Below are 23,896 nucleotides of genomic sequence, written 5' to 3'. Positions count from 1 at the left end.
CTTAGGGACAGATGGCCAAACCTCCAAATGCTGCACCAAGGCCAGACCAAAGGAGACACTTTACATACTGTTGTGTCTTTTTCTTTTGAAAGGTTTGTATTTGAGAGGATTTTGTGGCTTAGGGATCATGGGTCCCTGGCTTCGGGCCTAGGACTTACCCTGAGATGCTACCGGAGCTGAGCTTGAACTTTCAGTTTGCCTTCTCCGTGTTTCTGTCCTGTCCTTGGGAGTGTGACAGAAGAAAATCACTCAGTCACTTGTTCCCTCCAAGGCCACGTCCTGCATTCTGGCATGTCGGGATACAAAGTTAGTTGAGCCTGCATAGGCCAAAGTCATTAAAGAGCTATGTTGGGGTGGCTAGGAGAGAAATTCGCCTTCCTCCGAATAGCGCAGATGAGGGGACTTTCTTGCAGACTTTTTCAGGAGTGGGGAGCAGGAAAGGACAAGTCCTGGACAGGGTGGCCTCTGCTTCCACTGTGGGTCCTCCAAGCACCTATTTCAAAGAGCAGTTGAAGCTTCACGAACGTCTCCTCTTCGAGTCTTTCCCATATAACAGCTGAGGGAAACACAAGAGGGTTCTAGAAAGGAAAATACAAGCCTCACAGGGCTCAACATGAGGGTTGCGTCTGCACCTCACAGCAGCACAAACGAATCCAGGCATGGTGGGGTTCACACACTTATTCCGTATCACACATATATTTAAGCCTATTATTTGTCAGCAACCATCACTGGGCGAGACCAGCAAACAAATAGTTACACAAAATATAGTGACGCAGAGCAGTGTGGAGGTGAGCCCTGGTCACTCAGCCATTCAGGGTGGGGTTGAGTGCGGCCTATGGGAGAAAGCAGTCCTTTTTTATCCACGCATCCCCACCTGGCACCTGCACAGGACGCGCTCAGAAAGCGCCGGATGCTAGAAGAAATGCACGAGTGGGTGGATTGTACGGATGAAAGGTTGTTTGCACCGGGGCATGCACAGCCACAAGCCTGACAGGACCTAGCGGATGCCAAGCCAGTCCCTGAACCTGAGGAGCTTGAGGGGCAAGGGGCGGAGCAATAAATCGCACCCCCCATCCCATCATATCCCCCGGAGCCACGCCCCAGTCACGGAGCACTGTGGGAAGTGTAGTCTGCGCCTGCGTTGTAATCGCTGTGAGGCTGGGGGCTGCGGGCGGAAGCGGGACCACCCCCTCCCGGGATGCGAAGCGCGGGGCAGACTCAGGCGAGCCAACTCTGCGGCTCCCTGTGCAGCCAGGCCCCCGGCCCCGCCTCCTCTCGTGCAAAACTGGGCCACTGTTCCCAAGGGTCGCGTGGGTCTCGGTGCAGCGTTCTGCCGGAGCCGCGCCGGAAGCTAGGTGGGCCAGGGAGTCGCGAAGCTGAGTTCCGCCATGGCGCACCAGGTAAGGCGAGCCGTTGCGGACCGACGGACGCCTCCTCGGCCGGGCTTCTCGGTGCAGCGCGGCCCAGGGGCGACGGGCCCAGGAGGAGCGGTCACCGCCGACTTTGAGCTCCTGTGAGGCCATCGAGGCCGGCCAGACGCCCAAGATTCCCTAGCCAGAGAGGTTTTGGGCTCTCCCCTTTCCCTAGGACCCACCAACCTGGAGGTTTTTTTTTTTTCCTCCTACCTGGAACTCCTTTGGAATTCCTTTGGATTTTCAGTACAGGCTATCATGAGCGAGTGTGTACGATTGAAGCTTCAGCGGGACTTAGAGGAATAACTAAGTCTGACATGTATTTTTGTTAAGATATGGAATCCCGGGGAGTGGGGCCCGAGAAAGTGGAAAGAAAGAAAACAGAACCAAGTTATGCTGGTAAAATGTGTCAATTCCAGAGCTGAAGAATAGCCCCATCTGCTGTTGTGGCCTAGGTACAGTTTGGGCAGGGTCGTAAGGCTATGAAGATGCCAGAGCAATTGCTGCACTGCCTTCTGGGTAGACACACCGGGAGTCAGATGTGCAGTTTTGGTGCCCACAAGCCTTGACCAAACTTAGGCAACTATGTTGTGGGTTGTAGCTGGACCTCACTAATACCCCACAAGTAGCTTGGTAGAAACGATAGGCCTGGTAAATAGGATGTTGTCTGGCCTGGGAGTGACCTTTGTAGCTTTGGCTGACACGGCAGCCCAAGGACACTCTTGCTCAGATATATTCACCGGCCCCATTATAAGTCTGCTTGTTTGGGTTTTCCGTTCTGTAGATGAGGCAGTTGGACCACGGATACATACTCCGTTGCTGCATGGAGAAGATGGGTCCGGCATGGGCTCTGGGAATGCAGGGTCCCAGTCTGATGGGGAAGGTTAGGGAAGATCTGCAGCCATTGTGTTCAGTGTGTATCCTAGGGGTGTGTGCAGTCTGCAGGTGGGGACAAAGAGTGACAGCGTGGTACAGCATCTGACCTGGTAGCCTGAGGCATGCTGGGGTCGTGGGGCTAGGCTGACGAAGATTAGGAGTGCTGAAACCGGCCATTTCATACAGAGACTGACACGGTAGCAGAGCAGGTTTTTTAGAGGGCCCGTCATGGCAGCTGTGAGTAAGGAAGTTGATGCTCTACAATGGTCCTAGTTAGCCCCCAAAGTTTTTCTTCTGATGGTGGGGCAAAGGGACGCAGATGGCAGAGCCCCACCCCCTCTGTCTTCCCTTCCTTTCCCACTACCTCTCCCTCACACACACTATTCACTCTTCCTTCACCGTTTAACTAATTAGTTAATTAATTTGGAGACAGAGTCTCGTGGCTGGAGGTGACCTTGAACTTCTGCTTCCTCCTACAGTTAGTTGGAATTATAGGCCTGAGCCACTCTGTCTGGCTTGTGTGGCACTGGGGATCAGTCCCAGGGAATGCCAGGCATACACTTTACCATCTAACCAACACCCCCAGCTCCACTCCTTCCATCTGGGAAAGCTCTGAAGGGGGCCATCTTGCCAGTCACAGCGTTGTTGTCTGTGAAGATTTCTTTTTGAGGCTCAGGTTGGAGAGAGGCCTAAAAGAGCCAGATATATTTAGCCTTGAGATAAAGAGCCACATATGCTGCCCCTCGCCGCCCAGTGTCAACAGTGGTGTCTAAAAGAACCTGGAGTGGCAAGCCATGCTCTGTAGGGACCGACATTAGGCACCTGGCTTCGCTTCAGTGACACCAGTTGCAGCACTTTGTGTACCCCAGCGTTTATTGCAGACATTTCGCCTTACAGTAATTAGCTTTGTCTATACCATATCCCTATGAGCTAGGATATGACCCACTGTTACAGATGAGTTTGCTACAGCTCAGGTGGGCCCGCCTGTTTGCCTGAAGTCCCACAACTGATACATCCTCTTTCAGTGGACCTCAGGTTACGGTTTGCAAGAGGATCGACCTACACCAAGCAGACTCACAGAAGACAAACGAATACGCATGCTGTGGTTCGACAATATCATCCAAATTTCAACTGTTAGAAACTGAATCCCTAGCATCATATGTTCATGGTTTGTAAGGGAGTCATTGGAGTTAATGGGTTATTGAGAGTGTAGCCTTGTTTAAAAGCCTTTCTGGCTTGCCCTGTTTCCCCATGTGATGTTACTGTGTCATGTGGCAGGGAAGCCCTCAACCAAAATGGCCCCTTGACCATAGACTTCCCAGCATTTGCAACTGTAAGAAATCAATTTATTTTCTTTATATGTCATCCTATCTCAGCTGTTCTGTTATAGTAGTAGAAACAGACACAGACAGAGAGGAAAGAAACCAAGGGTTTACTTTACAGTGAAGAATGGAGTGGACAAGCTGAACACACATGAAGATACAGCTGTGGAAACATCTGGCCACCTGTCTTGTTTGTGTTTCTGTATTTAGCTGCCCAAGTTGGGTCACTTATAAAGAACAGATTTGGCTGGATGTGATGGTGCACACCTTTAGTCCCAGCACTTGGGAGGCAAAGACAGCTGAATCTCTGTGAGTTCAAAGCCAGCCTGACCTCCATGATAAGTTTTCAGATAGCCTACAGTAGTGGAGCCCACTCTCAAAAAGCAAACAACAACAACAAACCAGATTTTTTTTTTCCACAGTTCTGGCTGCTGAGAAATCTAAAGTCAAGGGCCTGGCCTCTGGGAAGGGTTGCCTTGATGATGTGTGGGTTACCTACTTTTCTGGTTGTTCTGACTAAATCCCCAGCAGAAACACCTAAGAGAAGCTAGGTTTAATTTGGCTCATGCTTGTGGGGGTGGGGGGTTGGTGATGATCATTTGACCCCTGTACTTGGGCAGGACACCATGGCAGCAAAGTGTGTATTCTCCAAGTCTTGATGATTGGGAGATAAGGGTTGTGACAGGAAGGGCCAGAAGCACTACACCCCTGAGGACCTACCTCCAGTGACGTATTAGGTCAGCCTTCTAACGTTTCCATAACCTCCTAAAATAGTTCAGCAGGCAGGGAGCGTGAGGGGAGGCAGGGAGACACTTCACAGTCAGCCAATAGCACCGTCACCCACAGTGGAGCGCAGAATAGCAGAAAAGCATAAGAGAAGAAAAAGAGGCTCAACCCATCTTTTTACCAGAAAATCAGTCCCCCAGATATGCCCTTAATCTATGCTTGGCCTAATCAGTCACTCTTGCGCCCAGAGTGGACTCTGCATGGGAAGGCGAGTGCTATTGGGGAGCTGTCTCCTAAGCACAGACGTGCTGGCGGCATGGACCTACTGTAGCCTGGGCCACACCGCTACTTAGGAAGGGTTCTGCAGTGTAGGCCAGAATGCGCATGTCACGTGGCCAAGGCCAGGGACCCACAAGCCAGTCCTCCCTTTTTGCTGAACTCAATCTGCAGACTTACACCATTCTGTGGGAGCAGTTGACGGGTTCCAGCTCTTCAGGTGCAGCTCTCTGTTGCCGTGGCTTGATGACGTATCATCCCTGTGTTCCCTTGGCTATCACAGTAGAAAGTTGGATTATAAACCAGGGCTTCTTTCTGCTCCGTGACTCCTCCTTAATGCTGAAACTTCTGTGATCCCCCATAATTGTCTGCTTGGTGGCACTAGGTGGTAGGTGTTCATATGTCATAGGTTGTATGACATTTAAGGGACATGCATGCTCATCACAACAGCATCTGTACATGATTAAACAGTACTTAAAGTGTGCAATTAAGGCATGCATATTTGGTCTGTAGGAGGCACGCATATGCCCATTTGGCCCCTGAGCCTGTTGTCACAGACATGGGAGGCTGCAGCTCACACATGAGGACTCACCACCATGGCTCTCAGGCATTGGCTGCTAGGATCCCAGAACGGAGGTGGGGAAGAGGGCAGCTCCAGAAAGGACCAGAGGACTTTCTGTAGCAAACTGTAGCAAATTTGCCAAAAGCACAGCTAGGAAGTGATGGGTCGAATGCATTGGGATGTACAGGGGAGGGGGGGTTGTTAGGTAGCCAGGTGTAATAGGGGTCCTGCGGTGGGGCCCACCAAGAGCATCTGAGGCTTAGAGATGCCCATGAGGACTCAGGCTCAGCAGGTAGTTAGACTCATAGCTTTATCCATGACAGTGGGAAAACATCTGAGAAATCCAGCAGACAGCAAAGGTACTGTCTTTTAGGAAACTTGAGGGCAGCTTCGCAGAGGCCTCTGGGGAAGTCACCGAGGAGCACTTAGCTCCCCTAGCATATGTTGAATAACCCGTGTGGAATGCCCACTGCGGGGGATTTGCCAGAGACTCTAGACCCTGGATGTTGCTGAGAACAGGTCACTGAGCACCTTCTGCTAGCTTATCATCCCCCTTGCAGACACCTGGGAAGAAGATGTGTGTTCAGCACATCTGTATCACACAGACTGGCCTCTGTGTTAACGTGTAATTGGTTAGGTACAAGCCCTTTGAGATGCACCTTTTGGGACCACCTGGTTCGAGGCGTTTTGAAAGGCAGTGGTGTCATGTCTTCCCTGTTGGCTCTTGAGTACAGAATCCAAGACTATCCACATTTTATGTGCTAGGAGGCTAACAGGAAATGCAAAATGGCTCCCTGCTAGAGGTTTATGGAGCATCTGAGATGTTCCTGAGGGCTAGTGGCCATAGTGGGCCAGAGGCATAAGTTAACCTTGGGGAAAGAGTCTGCTGGGTTGTCCAGCAGGCCATAGAGATGGTTGGGAATACACAGTGAGCCAAGAGGCAAAGGACACTGCCTCTGGTTACTTCCGGTCTTCCGAATGTCAACAGTCACTGGAGAAGCGGTCCCTAGCCAGATGTGTGGCTGGAGCCTAACTACTTCAAAATTTTACATTCTGTTTGTATCATTTTCAGTTAATTTCTGCCATAATTCAAGTTCATGCCTATTAGATTTTGGTTATTGTCTGAGTTTTCGTGACTGAACAATGACTTTTTAGAAGCTAAGAGGTGTTGCTTTCATCTTACAAAGCCACAGGGTGCAGGAGGTGAGCATAGCTGATAAAGGTGTGGAGTGTGGATCCTGAAGCCCCTGGGGTTTGGGGTTCTTCTGAGCAGGTTCCTAAGGACCACACTGCAGGCTTTCAATGCTAAGTGGCAGTAGTGGGGAGGATGGGTAGGGAGCGTGGTGAAATGGAGCCGCTAGACTGCGGTCTAGAAGGGCTTTGCGACATCGCCTCCCCATGTGCTTCTGCTTCGTGAGCCTGGTGGTGGCTGTCACAGCTCTCTATACTAGGGTTTGTGAGGAGTTGAAGCCATGAAGGACAGGTGGGACTAGAAAAGTGAAGGTGGCTTCTGCCCAGCAGCTAGGTCCCACACTGGAGTCTGGAGATCAGGGGCCCTAAGCACAGGTCAGGCCTGCAGGTGCCTGGCTCACCTGCTGCTGCCTGGCTGACAGGTGAAAGGGGTCAGTCTTCTCTATACCTTCAAGGTAACTTCTGACATAAATGATGCCGTCCCTGCTGAAGAGTGGGGGTTTTCTTAGCTGTTTGGGTTGATAAACAGTAGTTGAGATCTGAGATGGAAAATGCTTCAAAAGGCAAAGCTTTTGGAGCACAGTGATGCCACGTGTGGAGAAGTCCACATCTGAGCTCCTGTGAACGCCCGCAGTCAGAATGCTGGAGTACTAAAACTGTGTTAAAAGTTACCTTCATCTAGATGTCCAAAGACCAAAGTATAAAAGACTGGCTTATTTAGACTTGAGTGCCATCTCTAAAATAACTCATTAACTACAAGAAAACAGTCAAATATCCAAAACACATCCGACCCAGAGAATTCAGGACAAAGAATACTAGACCTTGGTAGCAAGCTGGTTTTATTAGTAACCTGATGTCCCCCTCTCAGTGCCTGGAGTTCCAGGTCCCCGGGCATTTACTTATTAACTTAACTGACACAGCGAACATAGGGCTTGTCTGCGTGTTTAGGAGTGTAGCATCTTTCCAAGTCACACCTATGGTGACCTTGTTTCTAAAACGTTGCTGGCAGCACACCTTCCCAGGCACCCAGCTAACTCCAGCACTGTCCCAGTAACTGCTGCTCCTCGGCCAGGCCCCACCAAGTCTGCACTGTCTGCTCCTAGTGTCTCCCAGGAGGCCCGTGTGGCTCACTGAGTTCTAAGGGACAGTTTGGGTGGGCCTTGTTGGCATGGATGCAGCCAACCCCCCCGGAGACTGTGCCCACAGGTGCCCATCAGCTTCAAGGACCTGGCCGTGCGGTTCTCTGAAGAGGAGTGGCGGCTCCTGCAGGAGGGGCAGCGGGAATTCTACAGAGACGTGATGCGGGAAAACTACGAGACGTTGGTGTCCGTGGGTGAGGTCCTGAGGCCTCCAGACTGTGGGTTGCAGGGACAGTCTGGGTAGCAGTGATGGATGCCAGGGTCCGTGGCCAGGGGTCTTGAGTCTCTGTGGGACCCAAGGCTCCTCTAGGCTTTGGCTTCCTCACCTGCGAATGAGTAGTTTTAGGGGAGTGTTCAGAACCTGAAGCTGCCTGGGCCCTCACTTTCCTTTGTTTCTGTGAGCCTAGTGTGGGGGTCTGGGTACAAGGCTTTTAGGGGTGTATGATGTGAATTTGATGGCCACACAAACGTGTATGGAAAGCTATACATAGATAAGCAGGCATCTGGGCCATCACATGACTGTGGGAGGGTAAAAGCCACTCGGTTCCCAGAGTAACTGTTCCTTCTCTCTCCAGGGACAGCTGAGCTGCTTCCTCTCTCTGCTTTCCTGTCACCTGCAGAGTCTGGAGGAGCCACAGCAGGAGAGAGCCACCATGACAAGGGACAGGAACCCTCTTTGGAGCATGGTTCTCAGGGTATGTCCTCCCAATAGACCTTGAACACTTCCTCCTAGTCCTGGTTTTCAGCCCTAGGGTCTGCCCCTTAAGTGACACTTGGACTTCCGCTAACCCAGTCCAGGCCTCCTTGAGTCTTGCCCCGTACTCCTCTAGGTTGGAGGCTCGTTGCATGTAATCTATTCCGGAGAGAAGTGCTTAGAATAAAACCCGAGATCACCTCAGGGTGAACTCCTGCCTCAGGCCTCACTTGGCACTCCCCAGAGCCAGCCTGCAGTGTAGGGCAGCACATAGGGCCCAGAGTGAGGAAGAAAAGGTAGAAGGGCAGATGTGGTCCTTGATGGAAAGCAGACAAGATGAGCTTCTGGCTGACAGCGCAGAACCCTGCTGAGCCCAGCCCTCCATTCTCTGAGCCATTTTCTCTCTTTGGCGACTCCGTTTGTGATGGAGAGGGTTCCCTGAGGAGCTCGGTGACTGAGCTCAGGGCTCACACTTCTCTCCACAGGAGAGCAGCCCCAGCAGAGCCTACACCTCACCGCCTTAGTGCAGCTGGTGAAGGAGATTCCGGAGTTCTTGTTTGGGGAAGTGAAGGGCGCTGAGGACTCCTCCGAGAGTGGGAACTCCAGTCTGGATGGGGAGCAGAGGAACCCTGAGGGTGAGTGGCACCAGCCACAGAGACCTGATTGCAGCCCACGGTGCGGCGCATAGTTGCCTTCCTGCTCAGTTCTTGACCTCCTCACTGTGTGCTCATCCTGAGCTTCTGGGACCTAGTGGGTGTGGAACTAGCTCCTGCCCTCTCATGGTGCTCCTCTGCGAGTCCAGCCACCTGGTGATCCCGCCCTGTCGCTGTGCACTTTGCATAGTGGTGAGCAGTGTGTTTGTCCCTGTTAGAGCAGATGGGAAACAAGAGAGAAGCTAAGCTTTGTCCAGATAGCCAGTAGGGCCTAGATCCTATTGCCAGCCATTGCTCTTCCTGCTTCATGAACTCTCTGTTCTTCCCTTCTGCACCCGGTCAGCTCAGGGCCCACCTCACCGTAGAACATGTCCCCTACCTGCTGCAGCCCCTTTCACTTAATGTTGGATGACATGGGAAGGGAACAGGGGTATAAAGTGGCACTGACTGGGTGGAATATGGCTTTACACTCACTGCTCTGGACCTTACCAGGCCAAGGCCTTACATCTTACAGTTTCAGAGCTCAGCACGGACAGTGCATAGGTCCCCGGCTCCTGGCTGTTGTTGGTGGAACATGACAGAGAAAGCACTGACTGTGGTGATGGTAGGGCAGCTTACCAGTTGGCCTCTTCTTCACCTCCCAACAGTAGCTGTGGTTGTGGAAGCTTGTCCTCCCCGAGGCCTGCTCACTTCTCTTCCGGAGAGCCCTGCAAGCCACCCCAGCCTGGCCACCACACCCACAGGCAGCTCCTCTTCCGGTGGCCCTCCTGGAGACTGGCCACAAGGAAGCCCCCTACCTACCAGTGAGTCTGACCTAATGTGCACAGGCATGCCCAGCATTGTAAAGGCCTAGCCCTGGAATTTGGCCTTGGACTCTGTACTCTTCACTTTCTCTGCCTCAGCTTCCTGTGTAGCTGATAGGAAATAAAGGTCTCTGAACAGTGAGAAAGTGCACTTGGCCTCTGGTCTGCAGATCAGTTCCAGATGGCCTGTCCCATGTGCTGATCACTGAGGGCTGTATACACATACAGGGAGCTCTGAGCAGTTCTAATGTAGAAGCCTGGCAGGTCGCTTACCTGTATGCACCTGGTCAGATTCTCAGATTGTGTCAGCAAAGCTAGCAGCAGGGAAGCAATGCTGGTCACTAGAGTTTCTCTAGGGTCTCTCTTTGTCTTTTATAGTTTCTTCAAAATTGTACTTGTCTGAATGTTTTGGTTCTTTATTTTAGTTCTAGGCCTAGCCTTTGATGGCTAAGTCATCTCTCCAGCCCTGTTTTTGGTGTTTTAGTTTAGAATACTTAAAAGAATAAAGAGTTAAAAAAACACTCCCAGTCCTTCAGTTAACCTGTGGTTCCATGCAGCATCTGTCCTGTGAGCCCCACGGAAGAAGCACAGGTACAAGCCTGACCTGTAGGCGTCCTTGGCCAGGCCAGATTTAGAGACTGAGGTCAGGGAAAGGGTCTGGAAACATTTGGCATATACGAGTCGTAGTGTTTAGTTTAGGACCTGGGTGACTTTCAGAGGGTTGGAGAGTTAGAGTGGTCTGCCCTCTAGGGAAATAGCTCTGGGGAGATCCCAGAGTCTGAGTCCCCCACCAAACATGGCCTTCTTTGTGTCCTGCAGGAGGAACTGCTGATAAGCTACACTCTATGGAGAAGGAAGGCTTAGGAGCCTCAGGAGAGACCTCAGTTCATCCCGCTCAAAGCCCAGACCAGAGCAAGAGCCACCTAAGGCAGATCAGAGGCAGCATGGGAGCAGGTGAAAGGCTGGCTTTCCTGGGGCTGGGCAGCCTAGAGCCGAGTGGGGTCAGGGAAGGTCATGTCACTCTCCCAGCTGAACTTCATGACAACCCTATAAGCCACTGGCTCTCAACCTTCCTGATGCTGTCCTCTTTAATACAGTCCTCATGTTGTGGTGACCCCAATCATAAAATTATTTTGTTGCTATTTCATAACTGTAATTTTGCTACTGTTATGAATCATATTGTAAATATCTGATACGCAGGATATCTGATCGTTACTCCCAAGGAGGTTGTGGCCCAAGGTTGACAATGGCTGCTATAAGATAAACCTTGTGTGTTTGTATGGGTGATTCTCAGCTGCCCAGAGATGGCGGGGATGACTGAGGGTCTTGTTCATGCTGCCTGTCAGGACTAGGCTGACCTTAGTTGCCCTGTACGTGCATAGGAACGGCTCCTGAGAACAGTCCCTTGCAAGGCCTCATCAACTGTCTGAAGGAGATCCTTGTGCCCCAGCCTCAGCAGCGGGGGACAGCCCCAGACTTGTCATCTTCTCTCCCTGGCCTCAGTGTGTTGAAGCAGACCAGAGCCGAGGTGGAGGCCGGGAGCCTGCCCTGCCCGGGTGAGTCCCTGGGCACCTGGCCTGCTCAGGCCAAAGTCTCCAAAGTCCCACAAGGTCCAGACTGCCGTTCACAGAAATTGCTGTGCTCCATCCACAAATATTACTGCCTTCCCCGAGATGACTACTGTGGGGGCTCCTGTGTCCCTAGGGTCAAGTGTCTGCAGGCCAATGGCGTTTTCAATCTGCAACAGCAGATTTTATCCTGTTTTCCTCACTGTTCTCTTGTTCCTTCTAATGTGGGACTCTGAGGAGGACTTCAGTGCTCATTTGTCACTTGCTGTTGACACGGACGCTGAGGTGTGCCTGTGATTTCCCTCAAAAGGTTTCCTTGGCCTTGCATCTGTTGAATCCTCTGGCTTGGGGTGAACGTAACTACAGAACCCCTCCCATGTGTGAGCGTTACATGTATATGGCAAGGCCTGTACACCTTGAAGTGCAGAGCTCAGAAACTGCCAGCCCACCCCTGCCGTTTGTTCCCTGAGCAATAGCTGTGCCCAGGTACTGCCCACACTGGCAGGTCTACAGGTCCTGGTTTCAGCCCTGTGCTATGCAAACTGCAGCCCAGGGCAATCCTTGTCTCTCTGTCAGGAGACTGAGGACAGTGACCTTAAGTGAAACGTGTGCCTTTTCCCTTAGTGAAGATAGAGGCTGCATCCGGGGATTGTCCCCTTCAGGGCCTGCTCAACTGCCTAAAGGAGATCCCAGAAGCCCCAGACAGGCGTCCCAGCCCCTCAGGAGCAGCAGATGTGCGCCTACAGGAGGATCCAGGGAAAAGGAACTCCGGAGGTAAAGGCCACTTGTTAGGTTAGTGCTGGGGGAGCTAGATGGTTTCCCTGCTCTGAGTACAGCTGTGTGTGACTCTTGGTGACAAAATTTGATGCCCTGTGTCAGCATGTTAATCAGAGAACCCAATGCTGGACTACACCACTCTGTACAAAGAATGGAGCATGTAGGAGATTCTTGGTCAGTGCTTCATAATTTCCCAGCAGACTAGAACTTTCTAGAAGGGATACTGGGGAAGGAAAGAGAAAAATAGAAAGCAAGAGTTGTGTCTAGCACAGTAGACTGTACGTGTGACTGGGGACTCCTGTCATCCAATACTCAAGCTAGGTGCTATGATGGGAGTTTGGGGTTCCTAGCACCTATGTTTAGACTGGGGTCACTTGTCAGCTCTTCAGTAAGCTTGTTTTCCAGAGAGCATGGTCCCTAACTGCCAGGGTGGAGAGCCAAGCCTGCTTATGCAGCAGGAGTGAGGTCTGAGTTGTTGCTGACCAGGGAGGGGCTCATTTCAATATCCCTCAGAAAACTCTGGAGCACCCAGAGGTGGTAGGAATGTAACTTGGAGCAGAGCCAGTGACTGCTGTGGAGGCAGGGAGCCTCCCAGCTCTGTAAAGAGGGGCCTCTCAAGACTTAGGGTGAGTCTAAGCCTGAAATTAGGGCTTCCCAGCAAGCACCTTTCCCACAGGGATGAGACGCCTCCAGACTCCTCCTCCCCATTCTGGTCATGCACATGCCAGTGTGCTGACCACAGTGAAGGTGGAAGATGGCTGGACCCAGAGTCCCCCAGTGCCAGCATCCTGCCAGCTTAGCAGGCAAAACCACAGTCCGTATTCCACTGGAGACAGCAGAGAGGTCCGTGTGCCCCGCTGGGGCCCCTTGACACTAGGTAAGTCCGGGGTTATCTACCCACAATCCAATGGTAATGAGTTCCAAAGCCCGCAGAGGAGGACCTGCTTCACTTTGGCCAAGGAGCCTCCCCTGCCTCTCCTCCCAAGCTGTTAGACCATCGTCCATGTCCTCAATCCGTGCCCTTTGTGCAGGCAGCCCTCTGCTTTCAGGACCTTCCTTTTGCAGTGAGGCCCTGGCTGTGGAAGCTGGCCACTGCATGCAGGTGGCTGTCCCACCCTTCCTCTCGGAGTTGAGGACAGCCTCATTCCTTCTTTAGAATCAGAAAACACATTCAGAGTTCCTCACTGGAGGATCATCTGCCTAGCAGATCCCTGGAGCCTGCTGTAGAAGGCAGGTTGTGGGCCAGCAAGGCAGCCAAGGGCCAAGGTGGGGTCTGACAAGCAGGCCAGGGCCCAGCAAGAGAAGATGACAAGGTGGCCTCTCTTGTCCAGCCAGCAGGGCCTCAAGCTCACCTCTAGAAGCTCTGGAGGCCTGTCTGAAGGGCATTCCCCCAGGCGGGTTATCACCTCTCCAGTCACTAGCCATCTCATGGTCCAGAAGTCCCCAGCCCGGAGAGGCTGGCTCTCAGAGGCTTGAGCTACAGCCACAAGGATCTCACAGTGAAGGTACTTGGGCCCGGGTTGACCGTGTGCACAGTGGCGGGAGATGTTGGTCATCCTCTCTGGGCCTCTTCGAGTTTGTGCTCATTTTCCCTAACCCCTGCTTCATGCCTTTCCCCAAATAGCTATCCAGGTTTGGTGACAACCAGATCCTGTCCACCCACTTCCCTGCTCTAAGGACTTCTTATCCCCAAGAGTATTTGTGTGCGTGTGCGTGTGTGTGCATGTGTGCATGTGTCCAGGTGATAGGTAGACTTTTCATCAGAGCCATGGGAAACCCTGGAAGGGAAGGACGGGGTCTCTTGGTACCATATACTCTAAGGCCCAAGGTCGTCTTCTCCAGCAGGTTCTGCCTTGACCCAATTATATTCCTTTATGTAGGAGCTACAAGGGAGCCACCTCTGCCTCTGAGCTTGCAGGGCTACATGAGAGAAGGACCTGGGACTCATCCCTGTGGCTCCCAGGGTACCCCTACCAGCTTCTCCTCAGCCAGCAGCAGTGATGGGGATCTGGATTTCGGGAGCCCCAGGAGCAGCCATGGGCAACGGCTTGGGAAAGGTGAGCTGGTCCGGCCTGAGGGTGTAGTCCTCTGGGAGGAGCACAAGGTCCTTGCACACCGTTATCTCTGCCCCAGTGCCAGAAGAAGGGCTGGGGACACCAAGGCAGAAGCAGACCTAGGACTTGTTCCGGCAGCGTGAGAGGGGTCTGTTGTAGTGACTTGGCTCAGAAGAGATAGGACAATGGCTGGCCATGTGTCCTTAATCTCCCTTTATAGAAAATGCTTCCCTATCTCAGACAAAAAGAAGTGTCCATACTACTAACTGACCTCCACCTTAGGGGAAATGGAGTGAGGATCGTAGAAGACACCTTCAGAATTGTACTCAGTGACCTGGGCCTCCCTGGGCCCTGCCAAAGCGAGGTAGTCTGGGAAACTTCGGGTCTTAGAGAACTCTCTCAGCATCCCCTTTTGTCTTTGTCTTGGAACAGTCATGTCTGCCTTGCCCTTGGTGGATACTCAGTGCATCTGCCCGTCTGTGCCCTGGCCACATCCATTGTTAGTGGGAAGGCTTGAAAATGTCCAATGACATCTGCCTCGGTGACATGGCACCAGCAGCCCAAAGAGCGGCTCATTCTAGTTTACAAGTCTGCTGGGGCAGGGGCTGGAGAGATGGCTCAGAGGGTAAGAGCACTGGCTGCCCTTCCAGAGGTGCTGAGTTCAATTCCCAGCAACCACATGGTGGCTCACAACCATCTATAATGAGATCTTCTGGCCTGCAGGTGTACATGCATGCAGAGTACTGTATACATAATAAATAAATAAATAAATCTTTAAAAAAAAAAAAGTCTGCTGGGGCTTACCTCAGGCATGTGGAGAGCTGCATTTTCTCAAAGTCCCCAAGCCAGACCTACGCAGCTCCTAGTCTATATGGCTATAAATCTACCGTAGAATAGTGTAAAGCTTGGCTGGTAGGAGTGCCCAGCCCTAAAGCAGCAGAGCCCAGACGACAGAAGGCGAGGACAAAACCAGCTGGGCAAGTCACATGTTTGTGTGCGCCCTGTTCTTGCCCTCGTTCCTGCCAAACGCTGCCTAATGAGGGCAGGATGGCTTGCTTTGTTCTTGTCTGGCACATAGAAGCGCTAAGGGACATTTTGATGCAAGTTGTTGTACTCAGCAGACTTTCATTACAGAGCCTGCTTTCTCTCTTGCTCAGTCCTACTGAGGGACTCCCCGCCCCAGTGTACAACTCAGATGTTCTTCAGCCTCCCCCCCCTCCCCGCAGTGCGTACACGGCATACATATGATCAGAGGACAACTTGCAGGAGTCAATTCTAAATTTCCCAACACCATATGTGTCCGGAGATCAAACTCAGGTGTGCTCAGCCTTGGCGCCAAGCTCTTTGCCTGCTGTGGTTTCCACATCCATGCTATGCTATGTTACTCCAGCCCCACGTGACAATCTCTTGGTTACAACCTCTGCCCTGGTTGTAGACAGGCGCTGCCTCATGGAGGAGTGTGGCCAGTGCTGTCCTCACCTTACCCCTCTAGAATGTCACATCATCTGGCTCCTGCCATTTGCACATGACTCCAGGACTGGGAGGAGTTCTGTCTTTGCCATGTGTCTGAGTCCTATGGAGAATTAGACCTCCTGTGCCCTGATTGAGAGGCAAGAAAGCCTGTTGCCCTCCTTGGAGAGTAAAAAAAGCCTTGTGCACATTTAAATGTTAGGGTGTCCTGTGCTCTAAGCAGGTAGCATCACACGTCGCTGTGGTGATAGCTGCTGCACTAAGGAAGCCTAAGATCTATACCTGTGACTAGACTCCCCCAAGGCAGACTTCTGTGTCAGCTTTCTCCAGGGCAGCCTGAGCAGGGATGACAAGTGTTTGGGGCCATGTCTCCATCTGGGGCTCTGAGCTACCAGGACTTGCCCTGTATGCCGTGTTTCCTTCCTCGGCTCTGATCAGGGCAGACAGGCTGCAGGGCTTCACAGAGCACTGGCTACCCATCCAAGACTGGTCATGTCTGATCTTTACAGGATATCCACCAGGAAACTCTCCACTCCAGGGCCTGCAGAACTGTCTGAGAGACATCCCTATTCCCAGGCCACAGGCTTCCTGGCCTTGCCCCTCAGCTTCAGACAGGGGGTTGAAGAGAGCAGAGCCCAGGAACTGGGCTGCAGACAGAGAAGGTAACAAACTGGTATTTGTGGATAACTGTGGGGAGAGCAATCCCTCCTACACCGTAGCTTTGGCAGTGGTTGTAGCAGCCCTCAGGCTGGATCTCAGCTGAGCTGAGAGGATGCTCAGGAGTCAGGCTTGAGCAGAGCCCTGAGGGCGGAAGGTCAGTCACTGGTAAATGAGCACCAGTGTTTGCTGCTCCATGGAGCCGGAGCTTTGCTGACCAAGTGTCTCTGTTGTGGCTGTGTCATCCCCTCATGCCTTGCGTCTGGGCACTGTGTTATACACCTCCTGAGAGTCCACATAGATCAAATTGGGGTTAAAGAGGTTTGGGCTGGTGCAGTGACCAAGCAGGGACCCACACCTGAAACTTATGTGCTAAAAGCCTGGCAGTGACAGAAATTCTGTCCATTCTGTGGCAGTATGAGGTCCCACAGGACCACTTGGACTATTCTCATTAAAACAGGACTGAGGGGCGAGACCTGTGAACCACTGCACCTCAGACAGGGTCGGGGAGAAGTGCCCAGCAAGAGCCTCCATCAAGGCACTCCACAGACCTGCACTCCCACCTGCCACCAGGTGACCACCAGGCCAGGAACATGGCAGTGGCCACAAGATGGTGAGCTACCGTCAGTGTTTACATAGTAGTGTCCCTCCAGCGAGTTTTTGTCAAGGCAGTAGCCTTCCCCTTTGTTTTTCTGTTTCCATCCTACCTTCCCGTGCATGGAGCATAGAAGTGGACAGGAAGAATAGGATGTTGTTTGGTCTCCCTGTGGGGTTTCTGCAGCGGAGACACTGCTGGGATTGAGGGGGACCCCATACACACTGTTGGCTGTAGGCAGCTCCATCAGGACCATTCTGGCCTCTGCACGGGGTAGAAGGATGACTCAGCTCATCAGTGACCCTCACTAAGCTGCCAGCTCTTTCCTGGTGTGGGGTAGAGGCTCTGCTAAGGAGAGGGTTGGCTGCCTGCCCAGTGGGAAGGGCTTGAGTCGCTTGCAAGACTCGGGACCTAACTGGAACCTGATGAGGAGTAGCTTCTCAGGACTTGGAACTTCCAGAAAGTTCCCCAGCTCACTCAGCCAGGGGCATGGCTAGCCTCTGGCTTTGCTTCTCTGCCTGTGACCAGAAAGTAAGTCATTTGGGATCCACTAGAACCCAGATGGGGTGTGGCTGAGCAGAAAATAGACATCTGGAATGCCTGGCCATCAGGACTGGGCAGTGAGCTCTCTTTTCCTCTGTCCAGAGGCAGCCACCATGCCCTCCCCTCTGCACCGCCTAGAGAACTCTCTGAAGGGGATCTTGCCCGTGCGGCCCCTGCGTTTCACCTGTGTGACTGGCCCTGGCCCCAGCCCGAGCCCCTGCTCCAGCTCCAGCTTCAGCAGCTCTGATGGAGAGGACCAGAGGCCCGAGCCCGCTCCCTGGCAGCCACCCCTCCAGAGTAAGTCAGCTGGCATGGGGGCGGAGTGGCAGTGAGCTGCTCTCTGAGGTGCCTGTCAGTACCCTGACGCTGGCTTACCTATGACACAGAGAAGGACCACCTCCCCTCCTGTGAGGGTCCTGCCCCTCAGTGCCCTGTCTCCGGAGCATCCCCAAGAGTCAAATACAATGACTGTCTTGCTGAAGACCCTGAGAGAAGAGATCCCCGGGACCACAGCAGCCTCAGTGCAGGTGAGCCTGGCATCTCCCTGGAGGATAGCCACATGTCCCCTGGGGGCCAAGGGTCTAAGCTTCAGTCTCTGAGTTTCGCTGTCATTCTGTGGGCTCTCATTAAAATCTCCCCCTAATTTGTTGTACTTTAGATCCTGTAAGGCTGAGCCAGAGGGAAGATGAGCCCATGATCCAAGGCCTGTGTTCTATTAGGGAGATCTTGGTGAACCACTGATACACAATATCTACATATATGCTCATTAATACATGCACACATGTGTTTGTATACACATAGGTTCGCCATATAGTATCCAATAACATTTTTAAAACTTGACAGTTTTAACAAAAGAAGTATCAATCATGATCTTTTTCAGTGATAAAGCTCTTGTCTGGCATGCATGAGGCCCTGGGTCTGATCCCCAACATTACCTACACAGTGAGAATAGAACTTTTGAAATTGGCCCAGAAGTCTCGAAATGACACCTGGTATTACAAGCCACATTACTTTCCACCCAAGCTGTGACCCAGACTTTGTTCCTACAGGAAGAGCAGAAGGGACAGAAGTCAAGTCCCACTCACCCAAAAGAGAAGAGGCTGCAGAGCGCATGTGCCAGCCTGCCCCTGTCAGCAGCACCGAAGGAAGAGGAGGTAGGCCCCGGAACCATCTTCAGCAGCTGCTTTGCTCTGGCTGTGCTTGTCTCCTGTGAAGGACTCAGGATGAGCCACATTCCTCACGTTTCCTTATAAGAAGACACTGAGGCTTTAGTAGAGAATGGTAGAGGGGGGTCCCCACATGATGGCACAGTGGGCCAGCCCACCAGTGTTAGGCTCCCCAACATCTTACATCTGATTTAATCATTGTTTAAAAGTTGAAGGTTTAAGGCCAGGTGTGGTGGTGCACGCCTTTAATCCCAGCACACAGGAGGCAGACGTAGGTGGATCACTGAGTTCAAGGCCAGCCTGTTCTACAAAGCCAGTCCAGGACAGTCAAGGCTACACAGAGAGGACCTAGCTCAAAAAACCAAAAAAAAAAAAAAACAAAAAAAACAAAAGTTGAAGGTTTGCCATTGGAGTTAGGGTGGGAATAGGGGATGTGGCTCAGCAAATATCCCCATGTTGCAGTGGTACTTATAAACATCATTGTCCTTGTCCCAAGTGCTCTGTGCGCTTTCTGCAGAGGCAGCTGGGCACCCATGGCCTGCCACTCAGCTAGAGGAAAGGCCCGAACCCAAGTGTACTGAAGATCCCAGGGACCTGAAGCCTGGACATGGTCAACCCAGTGCCACAGGTGAGGGGGTGGCTGTCCAGCATTTGCTGTGCTTTAGAGCCTCTGAGAAAATCAGAGCCCAGGTCACATCCTAAGGAAATACACATGCTCCAAGCTCATCATTTGGGTCCTGGGTGGGAAAGTCTTATACTGAAACCACTCAGATGCATGGTTCACTTCACCTCAGAGTTTTCTTAAAAGGGCACAGGCTCCCCCTGTAGAGGCATTGAGAAGCATCTGGAGTCAAAGTTTGGGTTTGAGGGAACTGAACCTCGGCACTGTTGCGTGGCATGGCTACCAATGTCCTGCACAGAGCACAAGCGTCTTTACCACACATTGCTCCAGGGGCCCACAATGACAACAGGCAGGGTGATGCACCTGTGTCCTGAGCTCTGCTGGGAAGGCCTCACAAGTATGCAGGACTCAGATGTCTGTGGCATATGCCCTTGCTGCCTTTTGTACCTGTGCTGGGCACCTTCTTTGCCTGTGAGCTTTGGCTCCTCCAAGAATACAAAGTTAAGAGCCTTTGGCACCGTCCCTCAGATGAAGCATCACAACACATTCTTACTTTGTTTTGTGGTGTTTCACCATTAGTTTTTGTTTGAGACGAGGTTTCACTAAGTAAGCCAGACCACCTGGAACTTGTGATCCTCCTGCCTCAGTTTCAAATCCTTGACGTAATTCAAACACTTGTCGAGACAGGGTGTGGGTCCTTGGGCCATTCAGGTCATTACCTGTTCTTTGCTGTTTGCCGTCCTAAAGATACTGAAAAGACACAGGCAGACCTTGACTGGCATTTAGCAGACAGTAGATCCCTTTTCCGTTCTGAGCTGAGTGGGTGGGAAATGGGAGGGGCCTTGACCAGCACCATGTTGCCTGGGGTGACACCCACTCCAGTGGATGTGGGACTGAAGAATTAGTCTTGGAAAAAAAGAAACCCAAGATTAAAATTCTCTAGAAACCAGGCCTTATGAGGCAGGATACTAAATACACTAATGAGGTCTTGGGGGCCAGAGAGATTGTCCTCACTCTTACCCATCCTTTCTCTGGTTTTAGCCAAGACCCAAGGGAAAATGCTCTCTGGGGACCCTCCAGAACCACCTGGCAAGTCTCCCCTTCCCACAGCTGTCTTGCCGAAGTGGCCACCCACTTCTCTCCAGCCGCCATGCCCCTGTGGCAGGTCCCTGCAGCAGGAACTGCACAACCTGGGTACTGTCCTCACGGACAAGCTGGACCAGCTTGCAGCAGCCGTGGCAGGCCTGTCTCAGGAAGTGGCCACCATGCGGACCCAGATGGATCAGCTGGGAAGGCGCCCACGGAGCCTTGGGCCAAAAGGCCAGGCTTCCTGGCAGTTGGCCCTCCCCAGGAGACCTCGCTGGGCCAACAGACTGAACCACAGACATCTACCCTACTGGAGGCAGAAGGGCCCCACCAAGCCCAGACCAAAGATCCTGCGGGGCCAGGCAGAAGGCTGCAAGGCTGTTGACCGCCCAGGACTCTCTAGAGGGAAGGGCAGTTTGGTGCCTCAGCTGCCTCCAGATGCTTCCTTGGTAGAATCTTCCAGGCCCACCTGTAGCTCCTCCCAGCAGATCTCCTCTATACCTGGAGGCCACACTGTGCTGACTGCACTCCCCCTTCTGGAACACACTGGATGCCACCAGAATCCCCTCTCCCCTACTGTGCCTACTGCCTTGGTCCCCCCTGTGGCCTCACCTGCAACCAGTGCAGACCCAGAACCTGGGGCTGCTAGTGTGGGAGCAATCGGCACTCCAAACCAGCCCAAGGAACCTAACAGCCTGCTAGGGGGCGCCCTCAGCAAAGACCTCTGGGGAAGTGACCACAGGGATCCAAGGTGGGGGACCCACTAACTGTGCTACTTGTCTGCTCAGCCTTGCTGGGGATTCTGGGTGGCAGGGATGTCCTGGCAGGACTCTCTGGGGTCCAGCCATCCCAGCTACCTGCTTCCCAGGGCTTGTGTCTTCCTTCTTAGCTGTTCAACCAGCCCTCTCATTGCTGCTTCAGGTCTGGCCCTTTGTGTCTGCTGTGCCAAGCCCCCATGGTGTCTGCACAGAGCCACTGTTGAGGCATTCCTCAGCCATACCTCTGGCTTCCTCAGTTCAGGTCCAGTCAGGTCCAGGCTTAGCAGAGCTGTCTAGGTGTCAGGTGGTTGTCAGGCATGTGCCCAGAGCCAGCTGCAGAGGACATCCTAATCTGATGGCCTGCCCCTGATCTCAAGGACACTGAAGGCTACCCTTTGTCTGTCTATAGTGAATACTTCACAGATTGCATTTAAGGAGAGCCTGGCCTGTGGTTTAAGCTCAATTAAGCCACATGGATTCTAAAATTAAACAGAGTAGCTGCTAAGAAAAGGCCACTGGCTCCTAGGGAAAGGTGCTCCGAGGGGATGACACTCAGGCATGGCTGTCTGGATTGTCACCTGTACATTAGGAACTAGGCAGCTCATGCTCCCGAACTCTACACACTTAACACCTCAAGAGAACTGAGCATGTGTCGTGTGATGGAGACTGAATGCCACAGGGCCCCTGGGAAGAGTACAGCACATGTGCCAGTCTCCTAGGCCGTGTACAAAGTGTCACAGACTTAGTCTGGGGCAGCTTAAATCAGGGGTCCCAAATCCAGGTCCTGTCAGGGTTGGTTCTGCAGTGGACATCTGGCTTTGTTGAGGGTCGTTTTCATGTTCACATGGCATCTTCTACGAATCTATTCTCCAAATGCCCCTTGTGCCAGGGCACAGGTATGATGTTTTGGATGGCACCCATTCTCATTTGAACTTAAAGACTTTAAGGAACATCACATTTGAAGTGCCAGGAAAGCTAGCATGGTGTCAGCCTTTCAACATTGTGACACACCGTTGTCATCCAGAAAGTTCACATTAAAGAACCAGACAGTTGAGATTATTAAAGAAAAAAGTCAGAAAAAGAGATCTCTTGTTTTCAGTGTGTTTACAAGTTTGTGTTGGATTGCATATGGAGCATTCCTGGGCTACATGCAGATTAGGTGATCTGCCGGTTGGACATGCCTGTTAGAATTAAAACTTTTAGCATATAAATAGGGAAGAGGCGCCATTTAGCTCATAATACAACTAAGAACTGTGCCAGTCTTGGGTCTGGCCTGGCTGACTAGATGTCGCTCTGTTTCTGCCCTGCTATACCACAGCTGGCCACCCCCTATTTGATCACTGCATGTCTTTCAGAATTGACCTGAGTTCCTTTTGAACCTGAGGACTTTTCAGGAGTGTTGCCTATACCCATAGGAGCTGGGAAGGCCAGGGCCTGGGCTGCCTGCTGAAGCTCTGATTGGCATCACCTTGTCTGTGACAACCATAAGTGGGGGCCAGAGAAGGTCTCTCCCCTACTGTTTGGGGAAGTGGCCATAGACCACACCTGGGTGGGGACCCTCTTTCTTTATATTACCGGTGGGGCTGAAAAGTGGGTGAGTCCTGCTCGCTGAACAGACTGATGGAAGGCTGGAGGAGGTAGCCACAACAGGGACCATCTGTGGCTTCTTTCAACAACCTGCAAGGCACTGTTCCACCAAAGGAACATCTCCCACTGGTGCTGTAAATTACCTGGGTTGGCTGGTCTCTGGGTTTGCATGTAGCTCCTGTAAATAAGCCATGGTTGCAAGGCTTTTCCCTCGTAATCCATCTTGACAATTCTGCTCTTGGAGGCCTTAACCCACTTAGGTGGTATTGATTACTGGTACAGTTATGGTTGGACACACCTTCGATAGTTTGTGTTTTGTCCCACTTGCAGAGTTTGGGATTGGTAGATTGGGTTTGGTTTTTGTTTTCTTTTTTTCCTGTCTTATTTTAGGTTGGCTGTGGTGGGGTTTTTTGTGTTGTTATGGTTAATTTTTTTCATACTCATCCCACGTCTACCAATTTTATCCTTCCAAGATTTAGAAGGAGAAACATTTGTGTTCACAGTGCGAATTTGGAAGATGTCAGTATTCTTTTCTCTAATGAGTTAGGAAGGAAGCCAAATTTTGAATAACTGATTAACAAAATTGGCCTGATTCATGAATGCAAACACTGTACCGCAGTACTGCTGTTTACACACAAACACATACGAGAGAGAGAGAGAGAGAGAGAGAGAGAGAGAGAGAGAGAGAGAGAGAGAGAGAGAGACCTAGGTGAGCAAGCCCTAAAGCAAGCTTAAACAAACTTAAAACCTGGACATTACAAGGAATGAGTTTTCTGACCACACCTTACCTTCCAGAGTTAAATAGAAAGTCCCAGAGTTTTTAAAAATATATTCAAAAAGTAACGATTATTCTACACATAGTCACAATGATCTATAACTCCAGTTCCAGGGGCTCTGACACCCTCTTCTGGCCCCCATGGGCATAAGACGTGCATATAGGCAAACACTCAGACACATGAAAAAAAAAAAAAGCTGGGAGCGTGACACATAACTGTAAACCCAGCACTTCAGAGGTGAGACTAGCACCAGGAGTTCAAGGCCAGCCTTGGTGACACAGAAAGTTCAAGGCTAGCCTAGGCTGTGTGAGACCTCATGTCAAAAAGAAAAATAAAAAGTGGATTCCACAGAGCCCTGAAGAATCAAAGGTCTTTGGAGTCTCTAGAAGCCAGTAGGGAAACCAGGTGTATTAATGAGGCATGGAATATTCTTGAGAATGGAGGGGAAGAAGTGTAGAATAACTGGAGCCTGCGGCTCTTGATAAAGACATTAAATCTAGCAAGGATGTAAACTGGAACTGCAACTGTCCAACCTTTCCAGGAATCCTTTGCTCTTCTGCAACTTTGGTACCCCAAAGACAAT

General features: G+C 51.8%; 1 protein-coding gene across 13 annotated transcripts; it reads left to right on the top strand.

Moving 5' to 3' along the window:
- Positions 1 to 578: 578 nt before the first annotated feature.
- Positions 579 to 23,262, top strand: KRBA1 (KRAB-A domain containing 1). Of its 13 annotated transcripts, none has more exons than XM_084786119.1 (19): positions 1,275 to 1,400; positions 3,314 to 3,456; positions 7,572 to 7,698; positions 8,080 to 8,199; positions 8,684 to 8,833; positions 9,499 to 9,654; positions 10,474 to 10,608; positions 11,037 to 11,210; positions 11,847 to 11,996; positions 12,676 to 12,876; positions 13,331 to 13,504; positions 13,880 to 14,056; positions 16,033 to 16,185; positions 16,641 to 16,793; positions 17,421 to 17,615; positions 17,705 to 17,845; positions 18,368 to 18,472; positions 18,981 to 19,112; positions 20,148 to 23,262. In XM_084786119.1, the coding sequence occupies exons 2-19, from the start codon at positions 3,448 to 3,450 to the stop codon at positions 20,957 to 20,959; spliced, it is 3,264 nt and encodes a 1,087-aa protein (XP_084642245.1). In that variant the 5' UTR covers positions 1,275 to 1,400; positions 3,314 to 3,447; the 3' UTR covers positions 20,960 to 23,262. The 13 variants fall into 13 exon arrangements, with proteins under 13 accessions (XP_084642247.1, XP_084642248.1, XP_084642241.1 ...); XM_084786111.1 differs by having other exon boundaries at positions 7,559 to 7,698; XM_084786120.1 differs by lacking the exon at positions 1,275 to 1,400 and adding an exon at positions 2,197 to 2,295.
- Positions 23,263 to 23,896: the final 634 nt, after the last annotated feature.

The sequence above is a fragment of the Acomys minous genome (assembly GCF_964271855.1).
Source record: "Acomys minous genome assembly, chromosome: 6".
NCBI classification, from domain to species: domain Eukaryota; kingdom Metazoa; phylum Chordata; class Mammalia; order Rodentia; family Muridae; genus Acomys; species Acomys minous.
This window is presented reverse-complemented; position numbering and strand designations above follow the sequence as displayed.